This window comes from Ceratotherium simum, chromosome 3 (genome assembly GCF_057802395.1).
Source record: "Ceratotherium simum simum isolate JZ-2026a chromosome 3, ASM5780239v1, whole genome shotgun sequence".
Taxonomy (NCBI): domain Eukaryota; kingdom Metazoa; phylum Chordata; class Mammalia; order Perissodactyla; family Rhinocerotidae; genus Ceratotherium; species Ceratotherium simum.
In genome coordinates, this window is record NC_141902.1 from 58,881,932 (window position 1) to 58,901,659 (window position 19,728).

Genomic DNA, 19,728 nt, shown 5'->3' on the forward strand with positions numbered 1-19,728 from the left:
CAGAGATTCATTTTATTAATATATTTTTTAAACTGGCTTTTGGTTTTGTTTATCTTCTCCTTTTTCCCCCCTCTATTTCATTGATTTCTGCCTCTATCTTTATCATTTCCTCTTTTGTTCTTCAGAGGACCCAGCGTTCCAGAGGGGAGAAATTTGCCTAGACAAATTAACCAGAGGCAGAGCCAGGAGAGGGGCCAGCTCCTAGGCTCTTAGCCCAGCGCTCACCTCTCCTGGCCTGAGGCAGGAGCCCAGAGCAACTGGGAGGACCAGGTGCCATAGCCTGGCCCTGGGCTGAGGCACAGACCTGGACTAATACAGTAGCTACTAGCCTCGGTGGCTATTGAGCACTTGAAATGTGGCCGGTTGGAATTGAGATATGCAGTAAGTGTAAAACTTACACCCAATTTCAAAGACTTAGTATGAAAAAAGTAAAATATCTTGTTATATTAATTATACGTTGAAATGATACTATTTTGGATATACTGGATTAAACAAAATATGTTGTCAAAATTAATTTCACCATTTTTTAATGTGGGTACTAGAAAATTTTATATTAAGTAGTACTAATACAGGTAGTACAAGAATATGCCAACATCCGTGACTGTTTTGAGACTGACTGAGGTATAGTCAACACAGCTTACCTGCTTTATTTTGTAGGGAAGGAAGCAGGCTCGAATTAAGAAAGGGATTTTATCCACGAAGCATGTTCAGGTTCTTCTATTACAAATGACAGAAACAACTCTGATAACTTGTCCAAAAAAGAAGTTATCAGGGGGTTGCTGATCTGAGGGCAGCACCGACCAATCAGGCTTAGGGATGGTGGCAGAGTAAAAGAAGCTCTCAGCTCTCCGCAGCGAGTCCCGGAGGGAACTTTTCTCTGGCACTTCTGCCTACTCTCAGCTCTGGGTCGTGGGCGTGCCAATCTCCAGGAGAGGGACTGTGATAGGCCCAGCCTTGGTCGCGTGGAAGACAGGAGCCTGTGATTGGCTACCACGTGGAGGAACCGGGGGTGAAGGAGTACTGTGGGCTATAGAAGCTGGACCGGAATGCTGGCCAGGCACAAACGGGAGATGTCCGCTGCAAGGCTCCCGCAGCCCGTCAATGGCTCCGTCCTCCTCACTCCCAGGTCAGCGCTCCTCCCCACACGTGATGAGTGTTAATAAAGATCTGAGCGACTCCCGCTTCTATGGTGTCTCTCCAGGCCCCACCTGCTCCGGAGTTTCGGCTGTTTCTGTCCTGTAACTTTGGGCCAGAGGAGGGCTGGGTCTGGGCAGGGAAGGGAGGTCAAACTGGGGTGGCACATCCGGTCATGCTCTCTTCTTTGTTTCCAGGGATCTTCAGGACTTTGCTCAGGGGCTGGAACCTAGGGAGGCCCGGAGGGCCAGCTGAGGGGGCAGAGAGAGGCCTAAGGACTTCGTTGTCAGAAACGCACCCCATCCAGGAGCAGGGGCATGGACTACAGTGAGGGGGTTACCCGAGACCCAGCTGGCACCGTGGTGCCTCAGGAGCTGCTGGAAGAAATGCTTTGGTTTTTTCGGGTAGAAGATGGTAAGTGGCGGGTGATTGGTGGTGCTGGAGGAGGGCGGGATGTGTGCTCTCAACACAAAGAGTGGACTCTGGCTGAAGTTCCCTGACATGGTCCCCTCCTGCGCTGCAGGCTGCATATTTCCCCCAAGGCAGGGACTGAGGGGTCTGAGTACCCAGAGGAGTCTAGCTGAACCACATCCCCCTTTTCTCAGGGCGTAGTCATTCCTTTACTTATCCATCCAATCACTCACAAACATTTAAGTTCCTCCTGTATGCCAGGCACTGTTCTCAGCACTGGAGTTTCAGGAGTGAATAAAACACAAAACCTCTGCCCTTGTGGAGCATACATTCTAGTGAAAGAGGTAGAAAATAAACAAGACAAACCACTAAAATGCAGAGTGTGTTGGTGATGAGTAATGAGAGAAATTAAGCAGAGAAAGGGAATAGGAAGTGTGCAAGGGTAGGTAATGTGGTCAAGGAAGGCCTCACTAAGAAGGTGGCATTTGAAAAAAGGCTTGCAGGAGGTAAAGGAATTAGCCATGCAGATTATGTGGGGGAAGAACATTCCTGGGAGAGGGAACAGCAAATGCAAAAGCTCTGAGGCTGGATCCTGCCTCATTTTGATACAGTGTGGACATATCTTGATTATCCCAATTCAGATTAGCCACTTTATGTATTATCTGTGGGCAGTTGTTGACTCCAGTTTAACTGCCACCCCATCCTTCCGCCCTCCCCTTCTCCCTCCATCCCTTCCTCTCTTCCTTCCTTCCCTTGTACTGCACAGGGCCAGTCCCTGGCAAAACTATGAAGATTATAAAGTTTATCTTGACCCACCTCCCCCCTTCCCTACTATTGTCCAACTGCAGGGCTGTCCCCCATTAGATTAGGGCTTCTCCAGAGCAGAGACTGTGTCCCCCTCCCTGACACTGGAGTTCCCACAGGGTAGGGGGCTCATCTTCTCCGTAGTTAGAGTCTCTCTACAACTCCTGGCCCACAGCAGGGGACAGTTGATGCTATGAGCTGGGTCTGAGCCCAAGCCCCAACTGTTAGTGGGTCTGAGAGGCACTCAGCCTCTCCTCAAGACTCTGTCCTGTGTGTTCCTCCCCAGCGACTCCTTGGAATAGTTCCATCTTTGCCCTGATGGGCGTGGTGGTCGTGATAAGCATGGTCCTCTTGGGAAAGAGTATCCAGGCAAACAGGTGAGGAGCTGGTGGCGGGGGGCCTCTAGAGGGAGGGGCCCTGCCCTCCCAAGGGAAATCTGGGGAGGGGCAGATTCATCTAGGGGCCTTGGCTGTCCACCCTTTGGGACAGCAAAATGCAGCCTTCAGGGTCCTGTGGGAACCCAAAGCTGTTGAAAAACTAGCAACTCTCTCCAATTACCACTCCCTGGCCCTGGCCAGCAAGCAGGGCAGGGGCTGGTATGTCTCAGAGGTTGGGATCTCTGGCTCTGGAGTCACACAAGCCTGGGGTCACATCCCAGCTCTGCCACTCACTAGCGGGGCCAGACACTCCATACCTCCAAACCAGTGTCTCCTTCTATAAATGGCGAAATAACCAATTCCTTCCTCCTAGGATTGTGGGGAGTGCTCAGTGGGGGCTATTGCAGAGTTAGGGATGCTGTTAAAGGGGAAAGCCTCTCCCTGCTCCAAGGCCAAACGCAGGGCACAGATAGAGACATGAGATCAGTCGAGGCTCCCAGAGTAATTTTAACATTTTTATAACAATACCCCTTAACCCTGGATGCACAAGAAAATCACCTGAGGAGGAATATTAAAAATACAGAATGCTGTGCCTTGCCTTGGAGATTCTGACACAAAGGGTCTGGGGTGGGACCTGGGCAGTGGCATTTTGTTAAATTCTCTGGATGATTCCAGGGCTAACTTTTGAGAGCTCCTTAAAGGCAGGAACCACATCTGACTCAACTGTATTTCCTCAAGTAACTGGCACAGTTACTTAGAAATTACTCAGTCAATCTTGGTTCACTCATCCCCATTCATTCATTCATTCATTCATCATTCATTCATCCAACAATTACTATATACCCATCAATCATCACTATCAGTAACTTTAACACAATAATAATGAGACTCCCTCCCTCATATCTGTGTCATTTTACAGTTTTAAAAGCACCTTCAGGGGCCGGCCCGGTGGCGCAAGCAGTTAAGTGCTTGCGCTCTGCTGCAGCGGCCTGGGGTTCGCCTGTTTGGATCCCTGGCGCGCACCGATGTACCGCTTGTTAGGCCATGCTGTGGTGGCGTCCCATATAAAGTAGAGGAAGATGGGCATGGATGTTAGCCCAGGGCCAGTCTTCCTCAGCAAAAAAGAGGAGGATGGGCATTGGATGTTAGCTCAGGGCTGGTCCTCCTCACAAAAAAATAAAAAAATAAAAGCACCTTCACATTCTCTCATTTGATCCTCAAGACAGCCCTGTAAGGTGGAGCAGGCACAAGTTATTTATTCCCACTGTACAGAATGAGATCACTGAGGATACATGGAAGGGTTGGCCTAACCTCCATACTCTTCCTTCTATGGTATATTTTATATCTTCTATGACTCGTCCTCACAGTTCTGCTATAAAGTCAGAAAGAAAGAACCCCACATCGTTCACATTGAGAGCTGGTTGTTACGAACTGCTATGGCCCCATTCATCACTCATCCCACAGATGTGAGTTGAGCACCTGCTCTGTGCCACGCTCTGTGCTGACAGTGGGGCCACAGCAGTGGACAAGATGGATTCAGCCCCAGCCTTATGGAATTGACAGTTTGGTGGGGAGATGACTGTAGTTCAGAGTGACAGTGGTGTCGGTGGGACACATAGAGTGTTGTGGGAGCACAGAAGTGCGATCTGGGGCCTATGAGGCAAAGAGAGAAAGGGAGGGTGGGCTGAGGAAGCTTTCCAGACCAAGAGACAGCATGCACCAAACTCGAGGTGGGAAGAGGAGGGTCCCACGTGGCTGTAGTGTGGAGTATGAGGAGGGTTTCAGAGAGAGAGATCAAGAGGCGGACAGGACCAGAGCGTACAGGCTCTGGGGGCCATCCTACGGGGTTCAGATTCTAGCTCATGGGCATTCAGAGAAGGGCTTTGCACTGGGACATGAAAGGTTTATGTTTTAGCAAGATCATTCTGGATGCAGGATATAGAAGGACCTGGAGCGGTGTGGCCTCTAAGAAGGTAACCTTGCCTCCCTCACCCTGTCAGGAAGCATCCTACTCAGCAAAGTCAACTCAGAGACAAGGTGGCCGTCCACAGGAATAGCAGACACTGAGCTGCTCCCCCGGTGGCCCAAGATTCTCAGGGCAGTCAGCTCTAACCACAGCTGGGTCCCTCTACTGTGGCCAGGAAGTCTAGGGGTACCTTGTGTAAAACCACCTCAGAGAGAGGACACCTGGGGGAGTTATTGGAAGGAAGGCTGGATCTTGAATGCCAGGTTAAGAAAGTGGGCAGTGGGGAGCCACTGACGGTGCTTGAGCTGAGAAGCGACGTGTGCACACTGGGGCTTTAGAAATATGACTGGTGTGCGTAGGCTGGTTTGGAGAAGTAAGCACCTAGAGGCAGGAAGATTAGTGAGGAATTTCCTGCAGTAGTTGTCTGGGGATTGGGGGTGGGTGACAAGGACCTGCACTCAGTAGGACAGGCCTGGGAGAGGAGAAAATGTGGTTTGATGAAAACAACACAGGACTCAGTCAGGAGACTTAAATGTACGTCCCAGGTATGTGCTTCTTTGGCCTCTTTGAGCCCCATCTCCTCACCTGGAAGGGGGAGCGATAATAATCAAGCTCACCGGTGGCGATGATTTGGTGAAACAATGCACAGGCAAGTATAAGCTGTTTCTCTGCCAAAAGAACATCGCACTGTCTCAGCTTTCTCCCCCAACAGTTCTCAGAACTGCCTACTGGATTTTCCCCTCAAACCCGCTAGCCCATTTAGGGGACCCAGTCACTCAGCACCCCAGCTCAGGGAACTCACATTCAACAGTGTTTTCTCTCCTCCCAGAAATCGAAAGATGCGGCCACCAGAAAAACAAACTTCAGAAGTCCTAGACTTGGAGGAGGCCGAAACCAAGGATGACAACAACCTGAGCATCCTAAGAGAGACTTTGCTCTCAGAAAAGCCGAATTCAGCCCAGGTGGAAACTGAGTTAAGAGAGGGAGATGTGCCATCAGTTCCCCCTCCAGACCCACAGGAATCTGAGAGCCCAGAGCAGTGCCCCACGTTGTTAGCAGATAAAAATGAATGAACTGTACTCAAACTAAAATTCTGTTATTAAAAAAAACCTTTTTATTAAAATGCTTCTGGAAGTGCGCCGATGGAATTGCATAGTTTGTTCAAATGGCGGTGGTCAACACACAAGTGGCTTGAAGCAAAAGTGGGAAATCCAGAGCCAGCCTGTGGGGCTGGAAGCCTGGCCAGGACTCCTCATGGGGGTCTTGAGGAGGTCACAGCCTCCCTCTGACCTCAGCTTCTCCATTATAGAATGGGGCTGAAGGCTGGGTTAGAGCTGCTCTTTTTAATCCAAGCTCTGGGAACTGCTGAGAGGGAAGGAGCAGGATTCTGGGCTCAGAGTCCCCTTCCTGTCCCTTCCTCCCACTAGAGCCCTCTCCTTTTTACTTGCTTATCTGCTGAGGGTGCATGAAAGACTTCCTTTGGGCCAGGGACCCTATGGTAAACAAAGTTAGAAAACTGTGGAGTTCCCTGCCTCTGAGACCCTTCTTTTGATAACCCTGGGATCCCAAGAGAGTGTCCTGATCCCATGTTTGAGCCACAGTGTGTGGTATAAGCTGTGGTGGCAATCCCAAATAATTTATGCAGAATTTGCTTTATGAACCAAAAATGCTTTAGGTTCTATCTTACAAAAGTGGACTTCGAACACTCAGACCCATTACGATGGGCACTGAGTCCTGCCAGACCAGACTACAATCTGATATACTGTGTTTGTACCTATGAGCCGGGAGCAGGCGAATAGTGCTCACCGGATGTCTATACTGCCAGCTGTGGGCTCCCTGGGGTTCTGGGTGATTGTCACTGGAGAGAACGATTTTGTTCTGCAGCTTTGATCATTAAACTTGAGGCTGGTCCTAAGCGTCTGTAGCCAGAGTCCTTAATTTAAGGTAGGAAAAGAAGGGGGCCGTGCCTCCTGGGGAAAATCTCTGGAGGCCCCCTACACTGGACAACCCAGAGCCCCCTCCTTTCTACCCTCACTGAGAAGCAAAGTCCTGGAAATAGCCCTTCCTGGGACTTCTTTGCTTCTCACATGCTGTTTCGTAGGATTATTTAAACTAGAATTTACTTGGATGAACTACGGGGTGTGTTGCCTGGGGCTTCTCTGAGGTCAGAAGACAACAGGAGGGCCAGACTTCTGCCCTCCCAAACCTGCAGCTGCCCTACTCGTCCTGTCCACCAGGTGGCGCTAGGACCTCAGGCCTGTCCCCCCTGCAGGCTATTCTCAGACCTGCACTTGTGCAGGGCCTCCTGGAGCTCTCCACCCAGAGCTGTCCACTGGGGGCCACATCCGGCTGAGCTGGAGCTGGAACGGGTGCTGGCACCACAATGGACACTGCAATTTCCTCCTGCTTAACCTGACCCTAGGTCTCTGGGTTGTCGCAGTGGCTGTTTCCCTTCAGGGTCAGGGAATGTAACGGTTACTAGGGAAATCATAGCCTGAGGGAATACAGGCAGCATTCCTGCCTGTCCCTCCAGCTCGCAAAGTGAACTAGGTGTCAGGGTCACTCTTGTGCTGGAGGAGGGTCAGCTGTCCACCAGAGGGCGTGGGCTATTGTTCCATCAGAAGGAAAGCTGGCGGTGAGAAGCCAGCCCCTGTCCTGCAGCCCAGCTGGGCCTCCGAGCCTGGGATCCTGAGGGGGGCCCTCAGAAGATCTTGAAGCCCTTCAAGAGGGTCAGGGTGGGTGCCTTGCGCTTGCTCTGGGCCCGGGACGACTTCACAGTGACCAGCTTGGCCTGGGCCACGGCGGGCATCTCCTTCAGGCTGACAGTGGACAGAGTGTTGAAGGTGCAGCTGGCCAGCCCGTGCCGGGCGGTGAGCGGGGCCTGGTGGGGCAGGGCCCTCTCCTCGGAGATGAAGAGGGGCCGGGCCAGGGAGTTCTTCTCCAGCTCCCGCCGTGCCTCCCGCACTGCCTCATGGAAGACGTGCTGCACGTGCTCGAAGTCCAGGCAGGCAGAGACTTCGAAAAACAGGCATCCAAACCTGCCTGCCAAGGCTGTGCCCTCAGCCTTGGTGACCTGCCTGGTGGGGAAGCAGGGCGAGGTGGGATCAGGAGCATGCATCCAAGTCAGGCAGGCCTGGGCCTACACTTGGCTCCCCCCTTACTAGCTTGATGACCTACGTCATCTTCATGTCTGAGGCTCAGTTTTCTCATCAGTAAAATGGGATAATGACATCTGCTTCTCAGGGTTGTTAAGGGGATTAAGAAGGACGTTTTGTATCGAGTGCCTAGCACAGTATCTTGAACATAGTCAGTGCTCAAGAAACGGTGACTGATGTCACCAAAGCCAGACTTTAGGAATGAGGCTTAGGGTAAGGAAGAAGCTGGCCCAAAGTCCCTGCCCAGACCCTGCCTGTGGCCAGAGGAAGACAGCCATTCCCAGCCTCATTTCTCCTCTACTCTAGCATGAGTCCCTTGGTCAGGAAATGAGCCACCCTCAGCCCTGGCTTGTGGGATCAGCTCTAGAAGGCAGTGGCTTAGACTGAAGGGCGTGAAACCACAGTGTCTACAGAGACATGGAGGGCCGAGGTAACTCAGGACGCCTGTGGTTGGCAGAGCTCTCAGGGCTCTTGGGGAGTTTCTTCTGCCTGCCCAGGGGAAGAGAGAGAGCAAGGGTGACATTTCATGGGGAGGAGGGGGAAAAGGAGAGAGGGAGCAGCACCTATTCTCAGCTTGGTCTTGTACCACCTCCCATGATGGTGGGATTGAATATTTGTAACTGGGAAGGCTCTGGAAACTTCTGACCTGAAAGCCATGGAAATCAAGGTGAGGGGAAAAAGACTGGCTCTTAGGTAGGTCAGATGTCCAGAAGAGGGAGGAGACAGGGGATCCCTGAGGTCTTGAGGCCAAGGTTCCAATGGCTGAATCCTCCTGACTACTTCCCATTTCTGACTGTCCCACCTGCCATTCCTGAGGACAATGACACAGCCTGTGAGATCAGAGGGGACCCTAGTTGGGTACTGGTGGGAAAAAGTTTCTGAGCCAAGGTTCACTGGACAGGAGCAGGGGCTGAGAGTGGGCTAGCTGCCCAGGGGAGTATCAGACAGAGCGAGTGACTAGGACAAAAAGGGTCTGGGGCAGAGCATCTGATCCACTCCCCACCCAGGGCTGGTGTCCTGTCTGTAAACTCCTTGCCTCCTGAGGAACCCCTTTTGAAAGAATATTTGGTATTATTTGCATTTCTGAGCAACTTGAATCAAACTTTGTCATTGTGGGGCTTGAATAATGAACTTGCAGAAACAAGGACCCCATGTGTGCGTGCATGTTTGTGAATGGGTGAGAAGGGATGTAACATTATCCTTTTCCTGATTTTGTTGTATCCTAGTGAAAATTTTATCAGTGGTTTGGGAACCACCACTCTAACATTTTATCCTTTAGCTGAAAGACAATCATGAGAGACACTGACCAATGCTCAGTGAAAAGTTAGATTTACTGTGCCCATGGGCCCCTGATCTAACCTCGGGACTTGATCAAAGAAGGAAATGGGCATAAATTGTCATGACTTGTTCTTAGGGAACTGATGCTGCTTCATTTTAGCCCCATATTCTTTGTTATTTGCTTCCAAACCATTTTCAGACAATCCCTATGGCAAGGATTGGGATCAAAACAGTGGTCTAGTTTTTTTCCTCATATTGAAAACTGGTTTATTCACAATTCAGTCTTCTGACCCTTCTTCCAGGTTCTGCAGTCTCTATGATTCCTCAAAGACCCCCTTGTGGATTTAAGATCACACAACTTCTCTCATTCCCTGAGATAGATTTGTCTAGATCTGAGGGCTTGACCACCTTTGAAGGCCCCTACTGTGGCCCCCTTCATGAGACTGCACCCCTCTTCTCCCACTGCCCCTCTGACCTGTTCTATACCAAGGGTCCCCTCCTTGCTAATACCAGTCAATGGACCTTTGGGGCCTGGGGAAGCAGGAGTGACCAGCCATGAGCAGGGGGGACAGGTGGAAGGCTGGTGGAAGGTGCCATGCCTTGCAGGTGGACTGGCCACATAGGACAAATGTCAGTGTTGGAGAAGGCCAGCGGGATGACTCATCAAGTGGAGGCATCAAAGTCTCCAACGCCTCAGGGGCCAGGCAGGCTACTTGAATGTGTGGAGAGGGTGGAGACAAGCCATGGGGAATGGTGAGGCCTGTGGTCAGCTGGAGAGAGCATGCCCCGCCTCAAAGCATTCCAATTGCAGGTCTTTTAAAATACTGTGCCGGCCAAGCAAAATATGGCTGCAGTATTCGGTGGTAATCTGCCCTCTGGCCAGTCTGTGACCTCTGATTCAAGTCCAACCCTTTCTAAGAGAACCTGCTCTCAGAATAGCCAATGTGGGAGTGAGCCTGGGGGCCGTGATGGTGAAGGAGAGCAGGTTGGACTGGAGCAGACACCTGACCCAAGAGGCCAATTAGAGCCTCTCTCCCTAGAATTGGAATTGGGCACTGAATGACCAGCCAGCTGTGGGGAGTGGGAATGGAAAGTCAGGTAGACTCAGGCAAGAAAGGCTGAGGCCGAGAGAGACCACAGAGCCCCATGAGGGTGGAAGGAGCGGCCCCTCTTCTGACTTTCGGGGTCCAGCCCCTGTGCAACCCAGGTGCCCTTCCCTTCCTGCCCTTGGCTGCCTGGAAGACGATGCCCACCTACCCTCACAACATACCCTCTCTTACCTAAATTTGAGGGGATTGCTGTTCTTAGCAGCCAAATAATCCCTGAAGATGACACCTGGCCTTCACAAATGAGGACAGTGAGCTCCGGAGATGTGGGACAAACTGCCTGTGCTCACCTGTACTGGGCCATGTCCAGCTTGTTGCCCAGCAGCAGAGCAGGGTAGCCGCGCTGCGTCTCCTTTGCGTGCAGAGCGAGCAGCTCCAGGTAGCTGCTGCTGCCCTCGAAGCTCTGGCGGCTATCGACACTGTACACCACCAGGAAGGCGTGGGCCCAGTTCAGGTAGCGCTCACAGTTCCTGGGGGTGTCCTGGGGTAAAGGAGGGAAGCCCCAGTCAGAGATAAAAGGCCAGGGTAAAGGCCTTCACCTGAGCAGCCCTGTCCTACCTCCTCACTCCCTAGGCCCTTGTATATTGTTCCCCAGCAGAGCCCTTTTCAAAGGGGCGCTTTAGCGTGGATTTGGCTTTGTGTGAAAGGAGACATTGTCTCGTGCGCCTCCCTCCCACCACCCAGCCAGAGACTGGGGACCTTGGCCTCTGGGCACACAGCCAAAATTCTGGCATGGCCCCTCCAGAGACCTGGCTGTCCCTGGGCACTGCTGGTGTGGGGTCAGGTTCATGTCGCCCCTTTGGCTTCCGAGAATAACAGGCATCTGGCCTTGGTAGAGGGTGGTGAGAACATAGGGGAGATGTGTGGATTGTGGGGGGACTTGGGCCCAGGGGATCTTCTGTGTGAACATGTGTGCGCACTTGTCTCCACGTGTGCAGGAGCATCAAGTCCCAGAGCGCAGGATCTCAGAGCCAACACCAGCACTCATCAGGTCTCCCCAGGCCCCGCCCCATCCCTTCTCATGTGGCAAATGAAGAGATTCAGGCCCAGAGAGGTCAGCGCCTCATTCAGGGTCACATGGCAAATTGGAGCTTAAAAGGTTTACAAATTCTCATCTGAGGCCACCACTCTGGGACGGCACTTCTCAGGAGGCTGCACTGACCCTCAGCTCTCCACGGGTAACGGGGGTAATGTTACCAGGTCTGCAGTGTCCATGACCCTCAGGTGGACAGGCTGGTGGTCCACAGTCTCCTCGGAGCTGTAGGTGTCCTCTGCAACACAGACAGTCAGCCGGGTCAGAGGCAGGGCAGGCCACTCGATGGGGAACTGGGTCTGAGTTCCAGCTTCACTCTGTGCTAGATCCCTGTGCAGCCCTGGGGGCCCTGCTCTGGGGCTGGCTGAGCTGGAACCACTGGAAAGGCCTTGGCTCTCACCCACATGGAGGACACAGGCAGAACCTCCGACCAATGAGATGCTGCTCCAGCTGTCAGGGCTCAGAGCATCAGAGGTCACACACAGAACACGCCGTGGGGGATGGGATTGTGTTCTGGGTCCACCCACCAAGCCTGAGGGATGGAGTGTGTGGCCCACGGTCCCAGTTAGCAGCAGAGGCCTCAGGAGCCGCACTGCCAGCCCCTCCCCCCCAAACTCCAGGCTTCTCCACCCTCTTGCCCTCCGACCACTGTACCTGGCCCACAGGAAGTCCCAAGGACAATCCTCTTGCCCCCAGCGGGAGAAGGGACGGGTAAAGAGAAGCACGCAACATGATGGAGGGAAGGCGGTCAGACCCTGTTTAGAGGTCCCAGGAAGGTTTTACAAATAATCCTTGCCAAAATAATAGCAGAGGAATCTAGTGTAATCAAAAGTTTTAGGTTGGAGACATAGAATCAAACCCAACTTCAGCTACTTTTTAGCTGTGTGACTTGGTCAAGTCATTTCGGCTCTTTGATGCTCTGTTTCCTCATTTTAAAATGGGGATAATACGATAACATTGGCCAACAGTTTTCAAGTTTTTATTCTGTGCCAGGAACTGTGCTAAATGCTTGTCCCTGCACTATCTCACAGGGCTCTGTGAGGACTGGACGGCCCCACCATCAATGCCTTAGGACAGTGGGGATGCAGTGCTCCAAAGTTTACAGGGCAGGTTCACATTCCTAGGTGATTTTTTTTTTCCTTTTTCCTTTGAAATAATTTTAAACTCATGTAGAAGTTGCAAAACAGTACAGAGAGTTCCCGTGTACCCTTCCGCCGCTCCTCCCAGTGTTAACACCTTACATAACCATAGCACAACTATTAAAACCAGGAAATTGACATTGGTACCATACTATGAAGTCAACTACTGACCTTATTTGGATTTCATGGGTTTGTTTTTTTTTTTTTTTTTTTAGTTCTCATGACTCAAACCTGAGAAAGCAGCAAGTGGCCAGCCACGCAAAGAGGACCTCACCGTCATAGGGCAATCCCTCTCCCCACCCCCAACCTTCCCTGTGCCACTGGCCCACATGTGTGTGTGCACTTGGCCCTCACCTTTCCCTGGTCCAAGTGACCCCAAAGAAGACCCCTCTGGGCAGAACTGGGGCCCTCTCTGCCTTCCTGACAGCAGCTACTGTGAGAAGATACCCCCAGCCCTTGCTGAATTCATAGTCAAACACTTCTCACTGAGGGCCACTGGCAGCCAAGCCAGGCCTGGACACACGCCAGGTCACTAGCAGCCAGCAGGGATCCCAGACAGCTCCCGTCCCCAGCCTGCTTTGGGGACTTGGATAAATAGCCACTCTTATTCAAAGACAAAAAAAAAAATCGAATGGAAAAAATGCCCCAAATGTTTAACTATATTTGGTCCAAGAAGAGCTGCCCTAGATGCCTAGATCTCATTCGGATTTCTCTTTATTTTCCTGCCAATGTCTGATGCATCCCTTTTAGGTGCTCCACAGCCCCCTGTCCCCAAACAGGCACCGTGTCCTGCTGGGCCCAAGGAAAAATGTGAGGCCGACCTCCGTCTCCTGCAGTCCCTTACGGCACAACAGCCTTTCGAGGTTGCCGTTAGCTCCACTGTAGACAGATGACGGGGAGGTGAGCCCCAGAGGCGGAGGGAACTTGCCCATGGCCACGCAGCACCCTGTCAGTAGAAGGAATTCGAACTCAGGTCTTCTAAGCTGGGCTGCCTTCCCATTGGGACCCCCTCGCTCCCGCTGCTCAGTGGACCAGCTGATCCTTCAGCTTTACGTGGGCAGAGTGCACGGAAGAGCAGACGCTCCCACCCCAGTTGAGGATGTGGAACACGCATGGGCGGGCTGGAGAAGCCTCAGAGATCATCTTATCCAGCTCCCTCCCCCTCTGCAAGTGAAGTGACTCTGGGGGTGGGTGGGGGCTCCTTTCCAAGTCACAGTAATGTCCTGTCTTCCCATCACCAAGTCCCTGCCCTCAGGGCATTCTGGTGTCTTTAAATACATGGGCCACATAACTCCTAGTTCTAAATAATGTTCTGTGGACTTTAATGCTGAGAGAAGATTCTTTTCTCAAAGTATTTTTCTCTCATTAACAGTAATAATAATTTTTTTTAAAGGCACCAAAGGAGCCCTGGTCAGAGTGTGTGTAGGAGGATGCCTCAGAAATGGTCCCTGCGTCCTTGCAGGAGCAGGATGCAGGCAAGAGAGGTAAGAAGCCGTCACCGTGCCCTGGGCCAGCCAGATGAGATGTCCCCAGCCCTTCTGTGAGAGTAGGATGTTCTCCTGGAGACCCCCGCCCCCTCCTGGAGCGCTCAGCACAGGCAAAGCCCTTTCACAGGCACAGAATCTCTTGGCTCCTCCAGCTCCAAGTCACAACCCATAACAAGGCACAACTCCTACGCAGACAGAGCACAGTCTATTAGTCACATCTTCCAGATGGGGAAATCGAGGCTCAGAGAGCCCAGTGCCACACAGACCTCCACTCTAGGCCATCTCTAGCATAAGGCTGCCCTCAGTGGAGAGCAACCGGAATGGTGACTCGTCTTCCTTTGTACTTAAGGTTCTCCAAGATTTAGGCAAATCACTGAGCCCTCTCTGCCTCAGTTGCTTTACCTGTATGGGGATAATAATAGGAGCTGTTCTTCAAAGGGTAATCCTAAAACCAAAATTCAATCTCATGTTGAAGAGCATCCGTGTTGTGCCTAGTATTGTGCTCCACGCTGGAAATGGGAACAAATAACACAGGTTCCCACTGTCAAGAGGCTCCCTTTGAAAAGGGGAAAGAGTTGTTTTATATCTCCTGATGGCTAACTCTCCCCTTGGATGCACAAACCTCTCTCTGGTTCCAGAGTCCCGGCTGTTTGTTGCTGGAACCAGCTATGGGATAGTGGCTGGAATGTTTAGACAGTGGGACAGAACTCCCAAGAAGTGGCACTGCCCTCCCAGAATGGCTGAGGGGAGAGTGTCTGGTCATCTCTCCAACTCACAGGCTCTCAGGGTGGGGTGACAGACCAAAGGCCGAGGTGACTAACTACTCCAGGGCTGCTGCACTCCCCCCACCCCCGACAGTCTGACCACGCATACCACTAGCAGGTCAGAACTCCAAAGTTACTCAATCAGGAAGCTCGAGCCACCACTGTAATATGCTCCTCTGGTGGGACCCTGCGTGAAGGGTATGGACTGGGGCAGGGAGGAAGGAAGACCGGAGGCGGGTTGCCAGATAAAATACAGGATGCCCAATTAAATTTGAATTTCAGAAAAACAGCAAATAATTTTTGGTAACATATGCCCTATGCAATATTTGAGCTAGGCAGAATCTGTCTTTTCAAGCACCATCCTTGAGAATCCCCGTTTTCTCTTCCCAGACACCCCAGCTTGTGTGCATTTCCTTCTCGCCTCCTCCCACCTCCTCTGTCTCCAATTCCCGCATGCCATCTGACTTCACTCCCCTCTCAACACCTCCCCCAGCCAGCACACAATTGCATCCTGTGTCCCACTCCCGTGGGTACTGACCTCTGCTAATAAAATGGGCTCCCCTCAGACCTGCTGTGTGACCTTGGCCCAGAAGCCTCAGCTCCTTAGGCCTATTTCCTCTACTGCAGCACCAAGGGGTTGTGTCAAAGCACAGGCGCTCAAATCAAGCTCTGAGAAACAAACCCCTTAGGGGCTGTCAGCGAGTTGCCTGCCCTGCACCCTTGACTTAACCAGCAGACCCCCTCTGCTCTCTCTGTTGGACATCCTGGGGTTCTGTTTAAGATCTCCTCGGAAAAAGGGATTCTGCTACTCAAGGGAAAAATTCTAAATACCACTGGAGAAAATAGCCCCAAGGTACTTCCTGCTCTGACACTGGGATTCGACATTCCAGTCTGAACTGAGGGGCCATGAGTACCAAGGGGCTAAGGAGCTCTTCCCTCCAGGTGTCACAGTGGCATTCCATCAGAGGCCTGCTGCAGGAAATGCTGTATTATAGAGTTTTCCAATCTGTGCCCCAGAGCCCTGGGTTTCCTGGGAGAGCCCTCAGGGGTCTCACAATGCTTTACTCAATTCTTATGAATGGGGAAAATAATACAAGACTGCAGCCTCCTTGGGCCGGCTCTGTGGCTTAGCGGTTAAGTGCGCACGCTCTGATGCTGGCGGCCTGGGTTCGGATCCTGGGAGCGCCCGGAGGCACCACTTCTCCGTCCAACGCGAGGCTGAGTCCCGCGTACAGCAACTAGAAGGATGTGAACCTATGACATACAACTATCTACTGGGGCTTTGGGGCGAAAAAGCTGAATAAATAAAATCTTTAAAAAAAAAAAAAAAAAAAGACTGCAGCCTCCATTTTCAAAAGGCTAAGAGCATCCAGACACTCTATTTTCCTCAGTGGACAGTTTACAATAAACAAATGTTATGTGAGCTTTAAGTTTCATTTATATCAATAAAACTCTGCTTTTGTTTGTTTTAGACATTGGGGTTCCAGGTAAGAGGTTACTTGAGGAAAAAGTCCTGCTGCTAGAAATAATTTTTAGAAATACTGATCTGATAAATCTGTGGGAATCTCAGCCACCATACGTGGGAAGCCATTTGAGGAGGAAGAAGAAGGAAGGAAGAAGCAAACACGCATTGAATGTCTACTGTGGATCAAGTACAAGGCTAGATCTTTTACATGTGCTATTTCTTTTTTTGTGTGTGAGGAAGATCAACCCTGAGCTAACATCCATGCTAATCCTCCTCTTTTTTTTTTTTTGCTGAGGAAGACCGGCTCTGAGCTAACACCTATTGCCAATCCTCCTCCTTTTTTTTCTCCCCCAAAGCCCAGGGATAGTTGTATGTCATCGTTGCACATCCTTCTAGTTGCTGTATGTGGCACGCGGCCTCAGCATGGCCGGAGAAGCAGTGCGTCGGTACGCGCCCGGGATCTGAACCCGGGCGGCCAGTAGCGGAGCGCGCGCACTTAACCGCTAAGCCACGGGGCCAGCCCCTACGTGTGCTATTTCTTTAATCCTCACAGTCATTCTCTGAGATAGGTCTGCCCATTTTATAGATGAGGAAACAGAAGTTCAGAGAGGTTAGGTGACTGCCTCAAAGTTGCACAGCCAATAAGTGGCAGAGCCAGGATTCAAACTCAGCTCTGACTGACAACAGAGCATCCCTTTTTCCAATATACCAGGATATGGCTATAAAACAAGACTAGTTTTCTTGTGTGGTTCAAAACCTGGTTCAGAAGCCAGTACCACTAGAGAATTTCTCAAATGTCTTCGCCGGCTTCTCTGGAAAAGTACATTGAGTGACCATCTTGAAGGACAACACTTAATGGATGTGGATGTTCTGCTATGTTTGATTTTTTTTAAAAAGTCTCATCATACCTCATATTTTAGAGAAGGAAAATCAGCTTCTCTCAGTTTTCTTAATTAGGCCAACCCCCAAGTTGTCTGGGGTGGGCAGTGGAAGGATGTATTTCCGGCACTTAAAACATTTTGCCCCATGGGCTGAGTCATCCTGGTGGCTCCCCTCCTCTGCCCCAGATGTATAGTCCTGGTCTGGCCTGGGCCCACCATGGGGTAGGTGTGTGTGTGTGGGAATCTAAGTAGGGCTCAGCAGGAGGAATGGGGAGGAGTGGTTCCTTACCCAAGTTGGGGTCATATTCGCTGATAAACCTCCTGGTCAGAAACTTCACAGTCAGGGCTGAAAGAAGCAGAAAGAAGTTGGCTCAGCCTCCCCTGCTGTGTCTGGCTGCTGGCCCCTGGAAGCTGCCCCTTTCATTTTAGGGAGGCCTTATCTAGCCTCTGTGACCCCTGGCTGACACCAAGCTCGGCTGTCCCGGGGAATGAGGCTGGGCAGCTGAGGAGTTGGTTTGAGAGGCTCAGAAGAAACCAGAAATATGGGGAACCGTTTCCCTCCCGTTGAATCCTGGGATTTTTTTTTTTTTTAAATGGCAAGAAAAGCAAGGAGAGGCAAGCCTAAGGGGTGTTTGTGAAGACCCAGACTACGGGTCAGGACCAGTTACCTTACGGTCAGCCTGGTGAGTCTCAAACTGAAGGGATACCTCCTCCACCCTGGACAAATCATGAAGATTCTGAAACACGGGATATTTATTCCAATTTTGGCTATAAGCCAAAGAGATAGTAAGAGCTGAGTTGGTCAGTGGGTGACCCCTGAGAGGGGTATGAACCCCCAAGGCCCAAGTAAACACACCCTAGTCCTCAGTCCTCCACAGCTCAAGTCTTGACTCTGTCTAGGGCCTCCACACTCATCATGTGTCTCACAGAATTAAAACTCTAAAACCAAGTACTCCCCAGGTAGAATGCATTAACAGAACTCTGATTTTGTTCAGAATTTAGCCACACAAACCCAAGGGCCAGCCAACTATTATACTGGACTCTTAAAATGTAATGCCGGGCCGGCCCGGTGGTGCAGGCGGTTAAGTGCGTGTGCTCTACTGCGGCGGCCCAGGGTTCGCCGGTTCGGATCCCAGGCACGCACTGACACACTGCTTGGCAAGCCGTACTGTGGCGGCATCCCATACAAAGTGGAGGAAGATGGGCACGGATATTAGCCCAGGGCCAGTCTTCCTCAGCAAAAAAAAAAAGAGGAGGATTGGCAGATGTTAGCACAGGGCTGATCTCCTCACCAAAAAAAAAAAAAAAAAAGTAATGCTATATTTTTAAGAAAATCCTTAAAATTCTTTCCCAGGATTCTTAACAATGTCAGCTTGCAAACTAATACCCAGGGAATACATATTTTAAAATTTAAATTCCTTCATTCATGTAGTACTGGCTAAACTGTACCAGTGACGGAGCTATGGATAACAATTAGATTTTCAAAGGGAAAAGGGCAAATGTTTTCTGTAGGAGAGCATGATTCAGAGTCCCTTCCCTGAGCCAGGGGGCTGGCTTCAAAAGTGGAGAGTAGGCCCCGAGTGAGTCTCAAGGAACACTGTCGGGAAGGAAACCCATAGCTGACTGAGTCCATGTTGGCCATTCACTAATGGCTGCAGCCAGAAAACAGTCAGCAGAGGAGCCCCCTCTGTCCTTCCATGTGCAGCTGCCTGTGGGAGGGGGAGGGGTGACTCTTTATCTGGGTCTCTGCCTATGTGACACCCTCACCCTAACCCCCTGGGCTCCAGCTGGCTGAGAGCTGCCGGGAGTGGTGTAGGCAGAGTTCAGTGTTGATAGAAATGATCTCAACGGAAGCCCAAGATCTTGGTTCATCAAGGACAAGTCCCAGGCACCTGGGACCATAGTCTAATGTGTTTCCAGAAAGTCAAGAGAGTGGTCTGGCTTGAAACAAATCCATTTGATAAGAATGCACACTTTGTTCCAAAATCACAGGGAATTGGGGTGGGAAGTGGGGAGCGGCCCCTCCCTGGGAAATCCCAATAGCGGTGACTTCTCCTACCTCCCTTCACTTCCAGCCTGAATCAAGGAGTAGCAAGGCTGCGACTAAGCTTATAGGGACCCTGGGCCAGGGATCAGTGCCTAACAGGTCCCTGGTGCCAGTCACCAGGGCTGACAGCTGGCCCCAGGGAGAAGAGATGGAGGGCAGTGGACAGCAAGGGAGAGATCAGCAGAGGACTGAGAGAGACAGAGGCAGACAGAGGGGAGAGACAGATGGGAGAGACAGCTGGGGTCACAGACACGGAGGGGAGACACACAGAGGAAAGACAGGCAAGGAACAGAAGACAGATGAGAGATGGAGGGACTGACAACAAAGTAGAGAGAGTGCCAAGCAACAGAGAAACTGAGGCAAAGAGGAAAATCACGGTGTCTCACCCAACCCACCTGTGTGCAGGAAACCCCCAAAGCCAGTGGAGCTGCCCGCAAGTCCACAGCACCCAGTTCCTTCCACCCGCTCCCTGTCTCTCCATCGCCGTCTAACCCCTTCCCCTCGCCCCCCTCCCCGTCCTACTCACCGGACTTGCCCACCCCGCGGCGCCCCAGGATGGCCAGGTTGACCTCGAGGGGCGCGCTCTGCGGTCCGCTGCCCGCGCGGGGTTTCCCGAACACCGAGGACATGGCGACGCTGCGGAGAGGGACAGGGGTCCTCGGCCGATGGGCCCCGAGCAGC

At 51.6% G+C, this 19,728-nt stretch overlaps 2 protein-coding genes across 5 annotated transcripts; one reads left to right on the plus strand and one right to left on the minus strand.

Annotated features, from left to right (window-relative positions):
- The first annotated feature begins 985 nt into the window (after positions 1 to 985).
- Positions 986 to 5,830, plus strand: SLC51B (SLC51 subunit beta). Of its 3 annotated transcripts, none has more exons than XM_004422015.3 (4): positions 986 to 1,126; positions 1,332 to 1,548; positions 2,636 to 2,726; positions 5,522 to 5,830. In XM_004422015.3, the coding sequence occupies exons 2-4, from the start codon at positions 1,452 to 1,454 to the stop codon at positions 5,763 to 5,765; spliced, it is 432 nt and encodes a 143-aa protein (XP_004422072.1). In that variant the 5' UTR covers positions 986 to 1,126; positions 1,332 to 1,451; the 3' UTR covers positions 5,766 to 5,830. The 3 variants fall into 3 exon arrangements, 2 of the variants coding, with proteins under 2 accessions (XP_004422072.1, XP_087284649.1); XM_087428523.1 differs by lacking the exon at positions 986 to 1,126 and adding an exon at positions 1,142 to 1,238; XR_015551543.1 differs by lacking the exons at positions 986 to 1,126; positions 2,636 to 2,726 and adding an exon at positions 1,138 to 1,238 and having other exon boundaries at positions 5,522 to 5,669.
- Positions 5,690 to 19,676, minus strand: RASL12 (RAS like family 12). Of its 2 annotated transcripts, XM_004421695.3 has the most exons (5): positions 19,574 to 19,676; positions 17,290 to 17,346; positions 11,429 to 11,502; positions 10,522 to 10,712; positions 5,690 to 7,769 (listed from the first exon to the last, which is right to left on the minus strand). In XM_004421695.3, the coding sequence occupies exons 1-5, from the start codon at positions 19,674 to 19,676 to the stop codon at positions 7,394 to 7,396; spliced, it is 801 nt and encodes a 266-aa protein (XP_004421752.1). In that variant the 3' UTR covers positions 5,690 to 7,393. The 2 variants fall into 2 exon arrangements, with proteins under 2 accessions (XP_004421752.1, XP_087284648.1); XM_087428522.1 differs by lacking the exon at positions 17,290 to 17,346.
- Positions 19,677 to 19,728: the final 52 nt, after the last annotated feature.

What these genes read in the sequence shown, in the direction of transcription:
- SLC51B (XM_004422015.3), top strand. Translation starts at nt 1,452, where the DNA reads ATGGACTACAGTGAGGGGGTTACCCGAGACCCAGCTGGCACCGTGGTG. An exon ending in GTTTTTTCGGGTAGAAGATG is followed by an intron (nt 1,549 to 2,635) that starts GTAAGTGGCGGG and finishes GTTCCTCCCCAG; the next exon opens with CGACTCCTTGGAATAGTTCC. An exon ending in AAGAGTATCCAGGCAAACAG is followed by an intron (nt 2,727 to 5,521) that starts GTGAGGAGCTGG and finishes CTCTCCTCCCAG; the next exon opens with AAATCGAAAGATGCGGCCAC.
- RASL12 (XM_004421695.3), bottom strand. Translation starts at nt 19,676, where the DNA reads ATGTCCTCGGTGTTCGGGAAACCCCGCGCGGGCAGCGGACCGCAGAGC. An exon ending in CCGCGGGGTGGGCAAGTCCG is followed by an intron (nt 17,347 to 19,573) that starts GTGAGTAGGACG and finishes TGCTTCTTTCAG; the next exon opens with CCCTGACTGTGAAGTTTCTG. An exon ending in CGAATATGACCCCAACTTGG is followed by an intron (nt 11,503 to 17,289) that starts GTAAGGAACCAC and finishes TCTGTGTTGCAG; the next exon opens with AGGACACCTACAGCTCCGAG.